Source organism: Grus americana, chromosome Z, assembly GCF_028858705.1.
Source record: "Grus americana isolate bGruAme1 chromosome Z, bGruAme1.mat, whole genome shotgun sequence".
Lineage (NCBI taxonomy): Eukaryota > Metazoa > Chordata > Aves > Gruiformes > Gruidae > Grus > Grus americana.
The window spans coordinates 38,539,886-38,553,752 of record NC_072891.1 but is presented as its reverse complement, the minus strand read 5'-3'; the positions used below and the strand labels follow the sequence as shown (position 1 = coordinate 38,553,752).

The 13,867-nt window shown below is 38.8% G+C and overlaps 1 protein-coding gene across 2 annotated transcripts in view; it reads left to right on the top strand.

Annotated features, from left to right (window-relative positions):
- The window catches only part of MLLT3 (MLLT3 super elongation complex subunit), a 136,168-nt gene extending 122,711 nt beyond the window's left edge, over positions 1-13,457 (top strand). Inside the window, exons 10-12 of one of the 2 annotated variants that reach the window (XM_054809400.1) lie at positions 2,027-2,098; positions 3,404-3,475; positions 9,962-13,457. In XM_054809400.1, coding sequence (XP_054665375.1) covers positions 2,027-2,098; positions 3,404-3,475; positions 9,962-10,093 — 276 coding nt within the window. In that variant the 3' untranslated portion in view covers positions 10,094-13,457. The remainder of the gene's footprint in view (positions 1-2,026; positions 2,099-3,403; positions 3,476-9,961) is intronic. The other variant, XM_054809401.1, reaches the window with a different exon arrangement.
- Positions 13,458-13,867: the final 410 nt, after the last annotated feature.

The following is a 13,867-nucleotide window of genomic DNA, read 5'->3' as shown; positions in this document are numbered from 1 at the left end:
TCCACTAGACCACGTTGCCCAAAGCCCCATCCAACCTGGTCTTAAACACTTCCAGGGATGGGGCCTCCACAACTTCTCTGGGCAACCTGTTCCAGTGCCTCACCATCCTCACAGTAAAGAATTTCTTCCTAACATCTAATCTAAATCGACCCTCCTTCAGCTTAAACCCGTTACCTCTTGTCTTGTCACTACACTCCCTGATAAACAGTCCCTCACCATCTTTCCTGTAGGCCCCTTCAGGTACTGGAAGGCTGCTATAAGGTGTCCCTGGAGCTGCCTTTTCTCCAGGCTGAACAATCCCAACTCTCTCAGCCTGTCTTCATAGGAGAGGTGCTCCAGGCTTCTGATCAGCTTCATGGCCCTCCTCTGGACTCTCTCTAAAAGGTCCATGTCTTTCTTAACTGGGGAACCCCACAGCTGGATGCAGTACTCCAGGCAGGGTCTCACCAGAGTAGAAGGACCAGGATCACCTCCCTCAACCTGCTGGTCACACTGCTTTTGATGCAGCCCAGGCCACGGTTGGCTTTCTGGGCTGCAAGCGCAACACTGCCAGCTCATGTTGAGCTTCTCATCAATCAATACCCCCAAGTCCTTCTCCTCAGGTCTGCTTTCAATCCATTCCTCACCCAGCCTGCAGTTGTGCTTGGGATTGGGCCAGCCCACGTGCAGGACCTTGCACTTGACCTTGTTGAACTTCATGCGGTTCACACGGGCCCACCTCTCCAGCCTGTCAAGTTCCCTCTGGATGGCATCCCTTCCCTCCAGTGTGTTGACCCCACCACACAGCTTGGTGTCATTGGCAAACTTGCTGAGGGTGCACTCGATCTCACTGTCCATGTCGCTGACAAAGATGTTGAACAGTGCCGTTCCCAGTACCGACCCCTGAGGAACACCACTCATCACTGTTCTCCACATGATCCTGTTACCCTGGGGAGCATATATGCAATTTTAGTTATTTATATTAAGGGAAGTAGAAATGAGAGGGACCTTCCAGAAAGCTGTCGGCAAGGGTTCTTGCTAGTCTAGATGACTTGCTTTTACAAGACTTATGTCCTTATTTTATTTGCTGAGTTTTGTCCTGTGTTGTGACTGTCTAGTGTGATTTTGGACATAATCATGCTAGTGATGCTAGTCTTACAGTGAAATGTGAAGCAAAATGTCCCATCATCTGTTATCATTTATTTTCCTTTGATGTTTTTCAGAAGAACTGATCATATTCCAGGTTAGGAATAACATGGTGATATTTTTTTTTAACTCTACTTTTAGCTTAAAAAAATGTGTATTGTGTGTGAAAAAAATAGAAGAACAATCAACAGTTCTGTTTCCCCAAAATATTCCTCGCTTTAGTCCTAAAATTTTCATATTAAGCATGGTGTTCTGCTGCTGGTTGACATGCTATTTTTGATGGTGGTTCAGCACTGGATGAAGCATTCTTGGTTTGTATATGTGGCAGTAAATGGCTTTGTATGGCACTGAAGAAAGGGTACCATATAAGTTCAAGAGAAATTACTGTCAAACACTTTTTTAAACACTTTTTATTTTCCCCAGTTACAACTCATGCAGTCATTTCAAAGACTATGTTTCAAAATATCCATTGTAGAAGAAAAGAGACGGGGGGGGAGGGGGAAAGGAAAAATATACTGATCATGTGACATTTCAAAGGCATTGGAGAGTACCTCGGCATCACTTTGTATCTGCAAAATCAGACCTCTTATCCTACCAGCAAGCAAAAGATACAAAAAAAGTGTTGAGGAGCCTTTAAATGGCATGAAATTAATTCTGTTAAGGATTAATAATATCAATATTACCTCATTCTAGCAACTAGCATTTTCTGCTGTAAGCTGCTATTTTTATGAAAAATATGAATAAATTGTATGAATTAAAGAATGGAAAGCTCAGTTTTGAGTTTTGATTACATTTCTCCAGATGTTATATTCTTTGTGTTATTAACTGACAGCAGAATTTTTCATATGCAATTGTATCCAATGATGCATTTAATTTTTACAGGATTTTCTTTCTTTTCCAGATTTTAGAAGTGAAAAGTCCAATAAAGCAAAACAAATCTGATAAACAAATAAAGAATGGGGATTGTGATAAGGTAAATGAGAATGAAGTAACAGTAAACTAGTCCTGAATGGGATATTAATTATTAATGTATTTACTGAACACCAACCTGTGTTACAGAATTAAAATCTTAGGAATTAGTTCATCTTTGCTTTGGGTTCCTTTAGATGCAGGTTGTTCTTCCCCCGCCACCCTGTAATTCTTTATTATTCTGTCCTGTTTTGAAAGTGGTTTTCTTCTCTTCAATCCATGTGGTGATTTGGCAAATGTCACCATTTGGGAATCTGACATCTATTTTTTATTTTATCTACTCTACACCATGACTTTGCATTGTGCTTCACAGATGAAGTAATAAGTTTTGAAGAGGAGAATTCACAGCTGTATTCCTAACTAATAAATCAATCAATTAAAAACATATATATATTTTCCAGAATCCTTTCTGAGGGTTGTGCATTAGGAAGTGGGAATGTGATTTAGCATGTTAACTAGAATGATATGAAGCAACAGTTACCATTTAACACTGAGAAAGACAGTTTTGTTTAAAATCATGTCAGCTGGCCATGGGTAAGAGCTCTAAGTCCTTGTGTGGGTGAACATAGCACAATTTCCTAGTGTGGACAAGTTCCTCTGAAGGTTCATATTTCAAAGGCATTAGTGTCAACTTTGTGATAATGTGAGGCAGGAGACCAAAGTTTCAGTATGTGTTGCTAGGTTTTCAGTGGCCTGATCCATATGCTTTTTTGGATTCTTAAGCTGGATGCCATATCTCTCTGCTTAAAAGAAAAAAAAGGTTTCTGATGGCTCAGGCTGAAAGAGAAAGTTGATAATTGGGTGGAGAAGTGGGACATGTTTGACATCCCAGGAAGGAGGACAATGGAATTTACCATTGTATTAATCTTGCTTGATCTTTCTCCCCTTATATCTCCTTGTTGATATAGAAGATTAACTCTGTAGCTTTAGAGAAAAAGAGGGATTTGATTGTGAGTCTTTGGGTTTGGGTCTTACATGGAAAGATGGGAGATATTTTTTAAAGATGCTGTTTTGGCATCCCCAGTCTGTTTGACACTTTTTGCCACCATTAAGAAATACATTATATTCTACAGCAAAGGACCACCTGATAAGATTTTCATCAGCCCGAAGTATCTAAGAAAACCCATAAAAATTTATATTTGGGTTGTATTAAGCTAGATAAAGCCAGACTACTAAATAAGAAAATTTAGCTCAAAGAAGATTTCAAAGAAAATTTAAATTTGTATTGTTTTTGAAGACATCTGAAGTTATTGAAATACATAGCTATGACTTAATTAACAAGTTGTTTATGGGGGGGATTTGTTTCCAGGCATATCTCGATGAACTAGTAGAGCTCCACAGAAGATTAATGACATTGAGAGAGAGACATGTACTGCAGCAGGTGAGGAGCACTCTCATGCAGTATCACAGTGTGCTCATTGAAATTGTGAAGTCACATCTATTTTCTTTCCCCTTCATCTAAAACTCTAGAATCACATTTAATAGCCTCCAAGCCTCTATAATCCATATACAGCCCATTACCACTTTCAGTGCAGGTTAGGGAATTTTTTACACATACTTTAAATTGTGTTGCCACACTAAATAACTAATTAAAAAAAATGCATATCTGAGCTAAATTTTTCACCAATTCATTGTTATGCTTCTCAACATACTCTATCAATAATTATGGGAGGATGGGAGAATGGATACAGCTGTGCACCATGACTTGATAAAACTCTTGTTGCTTTTTCCTGAAAATGACTGGCAAACAGAAAACATAGAATTCAAAGCAAAACTCACTTTGGGCAAAACCACAATATATTCATTGAGTCTTCTGAAGTCATAGAAGGAGTAAAATATGGAAGAGCCAAGTTACTTACCAGTTGTTTGTTAGCCAGTCTGTACTAGCAAACGGTCTGTGCTGTTATAAAAGAAATAATGTAGTTTAGTTTCAAAGCCTTTAATCCCTTAATTTGCTGCAATTCATTAGTTCATATGATTTTATCAGTTTACAGATGTTCACAGTATTAAATGGATAACTTGCAGAGAATCAGTGCTTCTCTGCATTACAAGTAAACTCATCCCATCTTAAATATCCTTACTGCTTTGCAGCTATGTATTTAATGTAAAATACTTACAGTGAAAACAAAAATAAAAAGATTACAGAGCTGAGAAAGTTTTAGGAATGAATGTGAAACTTCTAGACCAAGAAATACAATTATATACAGAATATAGGAAGTACAAAGGTCAGGAGAGCAAGAGGTAAAACTGCGGAAAGGGATCATAGAATCATAGAATCATTTTGGTTGGAAAAGACCTTCGAGATCATCAAGTCCAACCGTAAACCTAGCACTGCCAAGTCCACCACTAAACCACGTCCCTAAGCACCACATCTACATGTCCTTTAAATACCACCAGGGATGGTGACTCCACCACTTCCCTGGGCAGCCTGTTGTAGTGATTGACAACCCTCTTGGTGAAGAAATTTTCCCTAATATCCAATCTAAACCTCCCCTGGCAAAACTCGAGGCCATTTCCTCTTGTCCTATCGCTTGTTACTTGGAAGAAGAGACCAACACCCCCCTGGCTACAACCTCCTGTCAGGTAGTTGCAGAGAGCAATGTCTCCCCTCAGCCTCCTTTTCTCCAGACTAAACAACCCCCATTCCCTCAGTTGCCCCTCACAGGAATTGAGCTCTAGATCCTTCATCAACTTCACTGCTCTCCTTTAGATGTGCTCCAGCAGCTCGATGTCCTTCTTGTAGTGAGGGGCCCAAAACTGAACACAGTACTTGAGGTGTGGCCTCACCGGAGCCAAGTACAGGGGCATGATCACATCCCTACTCCTGCTGGCCACGCTATTCCTGATACAAGCCAGGATGCTGGTGGCCTTCTTGGCCACCTGAGCACACTGCTGCTTCATATTCAGCCAGCTGTCAACCAACACCCCCAGGTCCTTTTCCACGGGGCAGCTTTCCAGCCACTCTTCCCCAAGCCTGTAGCGTTGCATGGGGTTGTTGTGACCCAAGAGCAGGACCCGGCACTTGGCCTTGTTAAACCTCATTGAGTTGGCCTTGGCCCATCGATCCAGCCTGTCCAGATCCCTGAGTAGAGCCTTCCTGCCTTCAAGTAGATCAACACTCACACTCAACTTGGTGTCATCTGGAAACTTACTGAGGGTGCACTTGATTCCCTTGTCCAGATCATTGATAAAGGTATTAAAGAGAACTGGACCAATACTGAGCCCTGGTGGTTACTACGTGAGAAGAGGGACTGAGTGAAAAAATATGCAACAGAAAACTGTAAATAGCAGCAGGAGTTTTAAAGGCAATGGTGGTGTTGAAGTGGAATGGTGATGGAGTTCTGTGTTCCTGAGCGGTGATTGTCATCTCTTTAGTTTATGTTAGGGCAGGTAATAATCTCTTGCACACATCAAAGTCTGCTACCCGCAGAACCCACAGACTTTTAGGGAATTTTTAGAGAAGGGACTTGCAAGAGAAGAATGAAAGCATTGATAATTCAAAAGCGCTGGCTTTTTCTTGTGGTTTAACCTGGCTGGCGGCTAAAATAACCACACAGCCATTTGCTCACTCCCCCTGCCCCCCCTGAGAGCATAGAAAAGGAAAAGAAAAAGTAAAACTCATGGGTTGAGATAAAGACAGTTTAATAGGACAGAAAAGGAAGATAATAATAATGATAAAAGACTATGCAAAACAAATGATGCAGAGCACAATTTCTTACCACCTGAAGCTGATGCTCAGCTAATTCTTGACCCATGATCCAACCTCCCAGCTAGTTTCCCCAGTTATACATGGAGCATGACATCATACGGTATGGAATATCCCTTTGGTCAGTTGGGGTCAGCTGTCCTGGCTGTGTCCCATCCCGACTCTTTGTGCACCCCCAGCCTGCTCGCTGGTGGGGCAGTGTGAGAAGCAGAAAAGGCCTTGGCTCTGTGTAAGCACTGCTCAGCAATAATGAAAACATCCCTGTATTATCAACACTATTTTCAGCACAAATCCAAAACATAGCCCCATACTAACTACTATTAACTCTATCCCGGCCAAAACTAGCACACTTTTGAAACTTATGCTAAGGGATGTGAAAAGGAGAGAACAGGTTTTTGCAATCTGAGTTGTTACCAGGTCCATAGGCATGACAGCAAACAGTAATGCAGCCTAGTTGGAAATGAGAAAAATGGATCTGTTTGAGAATGTGGCTCTTTCCCAAGTGAGGCATTTCTCATTGAGACACTTAGTTAAAGGAAGCTGAAATAAATCCACAAAAAGGAGGGAGGAGGCAGGAGAGATGTGATACTGAACTGCAAGTGTCTGCATATGTAGCTAAGTAATCCTGATGTTAAATGATACTTACAGATAGCAAGCAGGTGAAAAAGAACATTTGACCAAGAAATTAGTCCTGTGAGAATCACCAGAGCAATTTTAATGTGAATATTGGACCATGGCTAGACAGAAATTGGTCTGAAATAACGTTTTAAAGAGAAATCTCTCTCTCACCTCTTTCACTATAAAGAAAGGGTTTGGGATTTACAGTGGTGAGGTGCTTTTGTTTTGGTTTGGTTTTTTTTTTAACATTCTGATTTCCAGTGAAATAGTAGGCATAACTGAGTGTGCAATCAGGTGTTAATGCTACATGTCTGATGTATTCAAATTTGGCTGGCTAAAGCTGGGTTCCTAACTCTGCATTTTCAGCGCAGATGATCTTAGCATGATGTCATAAAAGACAACAAAATATCTGGTGAGACTTTGTCTCTTACTTTGCGGCATCAGAAGTTGTATCTTCAGTTGGTGAAAAATCTCCTTATAGCCAGTGCACTAGACAGCACAGGCATAAGGAAGAAATTGAGAATATGCAGCACTGCTGAAAATTACATTGCTCATGTCCACAAGGTGCTTAATGTCATATGGCAACTATCTTCTGAGAATTTTCTGCAAGAGGCAGTTTGCAGGTCTGGAAACTATCAAATGGCCTAAAACCCTCCATAAACTGAAAAAATAACTATGTCTTTAATTGCACTTTGGCTTCCTTAAACACAGACACTCATTTGCTTGTTTAAAGGCAGATAAATAGTAGTACTATGATGGATAATGATGAAACTGAGCTGGAGAGACATTGCGTAAACAAAGATGTACATTACAGCAGAAAAGCAAAGCTTACTGTAGCTGGAAGAAATGGGATATTTTTGTTCTTTGCAGCCTTAGCTCTCAGAATAAAACATTTTAATGCTGTGGTTTTAATATTATAACTGTCAGACTTCCCATCAATTAATCTCACCCTTTTATTCTTTTTCAAGTATTTCTGAATAGCATAAGGATGCATATGCTAATACTGTAAATCATGAATTCCGCATTGACTGGCACACAGGCAGGTGTTTTTCATTGAGCTGTCTGGGTTTATCTTGATAAATTTTGTACATCCATTAAAACTTTTGTGGTTCATTTCAGTCTGATTTACCAGGTGCCCTGACATAGTGGCTGTATTTCTTGAGGGGTGGCTATATTTCTTTAGGGGTGGATGATGGATATGTTTAAAATGTTTATATTTCCCTTGGTTTAAAAGCTCAAAGCAGAACCTGATCAATAAAAGTCCTTATCAATTTTTTAAAATATACAGTGATCACTTATATTGCTGTGGAGCTTGTGAGGGGTGGCATTCTTCCACCATAACACAAGGAAGCGTTGGACATAATTGTTCAGCATCACTATATCTTCCTGGCCTTGGCTTCTGTAAACTTCGTGTGCAGCCATTTATTTATCACACAGTGGATATTCAGAGACCAAGCTTGAAATTCGATTCCTAACTTTACGAAAGGAGGCTGGATTGAATCCTTAGCTTCTCTCTTAGATGAGGCTCAAGAGAGTGCCAAAAATGAGAATGCCAAATAACAAATACCAAAGTTTCCTTCTGGTAACAATCAGTTTTGTCCTATTTGATTTTTTTCCCCTTATGTTAATTGCAGAACAATAGAAGATGGAAAAGTGTTACAAGTATCTGTGAATCAACAAGTGGACAAATGAAGTTGGCAATTTTAGATTAAAAATTCCCATGTGGAAAAAAAAAATAAAGCCAAGAGTCACAGATTTAAATGAAGTGTTAATAAGAGCAGGTTTGTTCCTAAGTACTTTCAGAATTTTGGACAGCTGCAAACCAAATTAAACTGATTTTACTTTTTTTTTTCCCCCTCCAACCTAGAAAAGGGGAGGTGATTGGAAAGGGAGGTTTTTACTGTAACAGGCATTTCCCTCTTATTATTTTATCTTGTTTTCATTCTGTTTAATCCACCTGGGCTGTGTCATTCCACGCCTGATAATACACGTGAAGTTATTTCATTTATCATCAACATAGTCTTTTCTTCTGTGGCCTGAGGAGAAAAACCATCTGTTTATGTAATGAAATGGGGAGCAGAAAATTACAAAAGATTTAGTTTAAATTTGTTGCTCTTTTTTAAGTTGATGTATTCCTACCAGATTTGTCATTTTAAGGTATGCTCTGTAAGCCATGTGCAAATACATCTGTATCTCCTCCAGCTGTGGAAAAGGAATTACAGTCAGAGTAATAAAGCTCAAACAAGCAAGGAATATCTAGCAGCAGTATTTCAGTGAAGGTATAGGTGGAAGCCCCAGAACTAACTGGGTTTCAAATTGAAGGGTGCAAACAGGACATTGAGCCTAGACTGAGTGCCACAGAGCAATGTTCTGTCAGCCCATGACACTACCCAAAAGCTTACTTCAGGACGGGGTGCCTGTCTGTGTGCTCACTCGCGATGTCTGTCTCTTGAAATGAAACGACACATTAGAGATTCATAGCCATAGTGTGTTGGCACTATGTTAGCCCTATCTTACAAATAATGCTTTGGCTTTCCAAGATGCTGAATGGGTTTTTTAGATAGGTGCACATCCTAGAACTTAACATATCTGGAGTTACTTGTTACAGCAATTCAGTGTTGAGCATGACCATTCTTTAAAAATGTAGACTGCAATTCAGAGACTAAAAATGTCAAAACTCTAGAAAGGCACAAGTTAGGTATGTACGGTTGATTTCACAGAATCATAGAATGGTTGAGGTTGGAAGGGACCTCTGGAGGTCATCTAGTCCGACCCCCCCATGCTCAAGCAGGGATATGTAGAGCCAGTTGCCCAGGACCATGTCAGATGGCTCTTGAATATCTCCAAGAATGGAGACTCCACAACCTCCCTGGGCAACCCGTGGCAGTGGTCAGTCACCCTCACAGGAAAAAAGTGTTTTCTGATATTCAGAGAGAACCTCCTGTGTTTCAGTTGGTGCTCATTGTCTCTGGTTCTGTCACTGGGCACCACTGAAAAGAGCCTGGCTCCGTCTTCTCTACACCCTCCCTCCAGGTAGTTGTGCACATTGATAAGATCTGCCCTGAGCCATCTGTCCTCCATGCTTAACAGTCCCAGCTCTCTCAGCCTTTCCTCATGTTTTAGTCCCTACTCTTCTCAAGAACTCCTAACAGCTCTTCTGTTTACTGTTTGAATGAAAGCTGTGATTATAAATAGTCACCAGAAGTGTCTTTTTTTTTTTTTAAACGTTGACTTAGAAAATATGCAGATTTTCTTTTAACATTTGAAAAATGTATTCTCAATGGTATTGTTTGCTGGAACACCAGATGGGTAGGCTGGCATTATGGTTGGTGATGATCTAAAAAAATATTGGAGGTACTGTAGTCTGGATCATAGTTTGTGTCAGAAAGGAAGTGAGTGATAAGGATAATGGTTAATCCTGCAAGTATTGGGGCAATTGGGCTTGTTTTATGCCTTTCATATGATACTTAGTGGCATGTTAATACATTCAGTGGACATGTAAAAATGCTGAAATTTTCAACTGCATCTTTTCTTTCCTTTCAGATAGTAAATCTTATAGAAGAAACTGGACACTTTCATATCACAAATACAACCTTTGACTTTGATCTTTGTTCACTAGACAAAACCACAGTCCGTAAACTACAGAGTTACTTGGAAACATCTGGAACCTCCTGAGGATTCAGCATCTGGCTGCATCAAAAACTGTTCTTTAAATTAAACATTCAGAATGATGCAACCAAAATGGGGGAAGAAAACAAAACAACCTTATTCAGCTTTATTTTTTCTTAAAGCCAGTCATCATCTCTTGATAAGGGAGAGGAAAAGTGACAAGACTCAGAGAACCGCTCTTCTCAAGAAGAAAATGCTCCGGAAGAGTTTGCCTGGATAGCCTTGAAAAACAAACACATAAAACCAAACAAAAATACTTGGTCTTAACGAATGTGTATGGTATCATGTATCTATCTCTGTGGTATTCCAGTCCACAAGATGAATGCATGTTCAACACACTGCCTTATTACATAACTGATCTATTTATTATTGCATACATGTATTCTAAAGTCAATGAGTCATTCAGTGACACTACCAGATCTTGCAAGTAGTGGGGCCCCATGTGTGCTCTTTTCATGCAGTACTATTGCAAAGCCTAGCAACCTTATTCAGAATGCCAGTTCTTGCTATCTTTCTCTAGTCACTTAAAACACTGCAGTTTTGTTTCCACTTCTGCAGTTCCAGGAAACAAGATACAAAGTTGGAGACCAAACAGTGGTCCTATATTTTGTTTCCCATCTGCCACAGTAGGTTGGACCACAGCAGGTTGGACCACAGGTCTTTGGCTCTATCCATTTATTGATCTTGACCATGGTAGAAGATACACCAAATAGAATCATATGACTTGCTGTCTAGCCTTAGTGAATAAACCAGTAGGACTTTTAACAAAAAATGTTATGTATACTGTCCTGAATCCAGCATCTTTTCAGTCTACATTCTTGTGTCTGTTTTAATGTTATAAAGTTAAATATATGTAAGAATGAAGGTGTTCTGCAGGATCATGGTAAAAGAAGAAATACTGATCCTGTCTTCTAAGAAAACGTTGTAGGAAATTCTTAATTTGGAGCTATTTATTACTATGAGTTTCAACACTCCTCTGTTGCCAGTGTGTGACTCACTTTTACCATAAAACTATTTGCATAACATTTTTGTTTGTTCATACAGTATATGGTCTGCTTAGCTTGTTTTGTGGTTTTGTTTCTGGTTTTGTTGGGTTTTTTACAACTATTAACTTAAAACCCTTTATTTGAAAATAAAAAAAATATGTTGCTATACAGTTACATGTTGAAATAAATACATATATGATATATTGTATATATGTGTGTGTGTCTATACACATATACACATACACCTGTGTATATATATACACACACACACATATACATATATGCTTTTTATACTTTCCAGATTTTGGTATCTGTTTGAGAACCTGCTTGTGTTTCCAGAAGGATTTCTTGTCTATAAAAATGAGTATTCTTTCATACCATCCACCATTCTTTAAAATCAGGATCCTTGTTTATGCATGATCAAATGAGAGGATGTGTACTCAGTTTCACATCAAAGCTCTGTGGTCTCATATTGCTGATGGTTTCTTTATGAAATCAGCACGCTACTATTAGAAGTTCAAATCCCCCAATGAAAAGAGAAAAGAATTTTAAAAATACTTCTGGATGCAAAGGTTTATTCAGGTTTACTAGCCTTAAAAAATGTATCTTGTTTCTGGATGGGCCAGTATGTCATGTGTATGCTTATATACCACATGTAGCCTGTAAGCGTAGAGCTAAACAGTAGTATCTGTATGACTTACTGTTTCACACGCACAGTTTGTGCAGCACTCTACAACTAAATTCGTATTGGGGTTATTTCTTATTCAGATGGTAAATATTAATACTGTTTCTTTAAGTCCAAAGAAAAATTTACACTTTACTCTTTTTGAGAGGGCGGGATACGGATTGGGTTGGGGGACTTTTTTCTTATTTAAAGTGTTGTTTGACCACACTCCGCAGGAAGTCCTTCTCAGGCTTCCCAAGAATAAGTGTACTTTTTCAGTAATGTTATGACTCTTATTGACGATTGGCATGAAGCATACTTGAAGCATTCTGTTGTTCTGTTAAGTCTATGTCTTAATGTGCAATTGCAGGAGGGAGGGAGTTTAATTTTAAAGTTACTTTTGACATAAGGCAGGTGATGGTGGGGAGGGAGAAGGGGTGCATGTGAAGGGGATAAACTTCAATTTTTATTGATTATTTTATATGAAAATGTTTGGAAATCTAAAAGCAACCTTAAAAACGTTTGGTCTACTAGTGTGTGTTCAACTTCCTATATTTTAGTTATACTAGATATGTATGGAATTTTGTCCATTTTGACTTTTCTAAGTTTTGTGGTAAAAACTCATTGAGTTTCAGGAGGGGAAGAATCCCATGATACTTTTAGTAATACTATTGCACTGTTTTGTTAGAAATGGTGAAATGAATAATTTTACCCTTAAAATACCAGATAAGCTTTATTATACACTGAGAACAGGGGTGGAAGAAAACACCAAATAGAAGAATAGGCATAAAAGGGAGATGACAGCAATTGCAGTATCAAGTTAGTGCTGAATTTCATGCAAATTGTGGATTATCTTTAAAGTCTTAAATTTTCTAATTGGGAGAGGGAAGAAGATAGACTGCAGTTGTGTGTGTGCGTGTTGACTTTTTCACAAAGTTCTGATAGAATAAGAGTTACTAAGTGTTGATCTAAATTAAATATAAATTAGCTATTTTCATCTAATTTTGTATGCAGAAACAAAATAAATCTTTGTTCACTTAATTTCAGACATTCATATTTCTCTTAAAGAAAATATAATTATAACCTTCCAAGTCTTTAACGTATATGAGCATTGATCTTTGGCATGGGTTAAAGTGTTTTAGCAATAAATGTTTTTGAGTTTTACTTAACATCAAGCCATTTAAAAGAAAGTTATATCTGAGAATTTGTATTAATTCATTGAGGTGACCAGACAGAGGTTAGCAGTAATTTGCAATATCTAAAAAAATTATTTTCAGCATAAGTGAGTCAGTGTTACTAGAACAGTAGTTGTATCCAATAATAAGGATAGTTTTCATCTCACCACTAACTTTTCACCTCAGAAAGTCGATGTCCAGTTGGGTAGACGAGTTTTAATATCTTTTTAGAAATTTGAATCCACTGAGAGACTTCACAAAAATTTCAGTATCATCTAGATTTGAAGGCCCTCTTAGCCCATGCTAAAGAGAAAAAGCGAGAAAGGAGGAAGAGGCATACACTGAAGTGAGGAGAGTCTTCCAATGTAAAACAAAACCCACGCTCAGTTTTCAGCCTTTGGATTGTAAGAAATGGTTGATCGTTTCTCTCTTCTTTTCATTGACTGGGTGTTTTTAGGTTAAGTCTATGCTTTCAGTTTCAGAGGCAGAGTATACACAGTACAGTGTATTTGGAGAGCCCAGTACTATTAAAGTTTCTTGTCATCTGCAGAAAGGAAATGATAAGTTCTTGGGTTTTGCCTGACCCATTGTCCTTCTTTCCCATTCTCACAGTGAAATAAAGTATGTTCACAATCTGGTTTCGGTCCTTGGTCCTTACTTGGTAAGTATCATCTTGTTTTCTTAGAAACTATACTAGTGTTCTGGGGTCTCTTGAATGACCCATTGATTTCAAGCCCCATTACTTAGTTTGCATTAATGGGAAAGCTGTCAAACAGTCTGAAAACTGCCCTGTTCAGTTACTATCTGCATTATCTTCCTCCAGGTACTCTACTGATGGTAGACTGTTTGATTTGCTTCATACCATCTTTGTTCATACACATCATATCCCATCTTTTACCACTTGCAGTTTAACAGCAAACAGTGTGTCTTTTAGCAAACTCTTTTTCAGTCTATA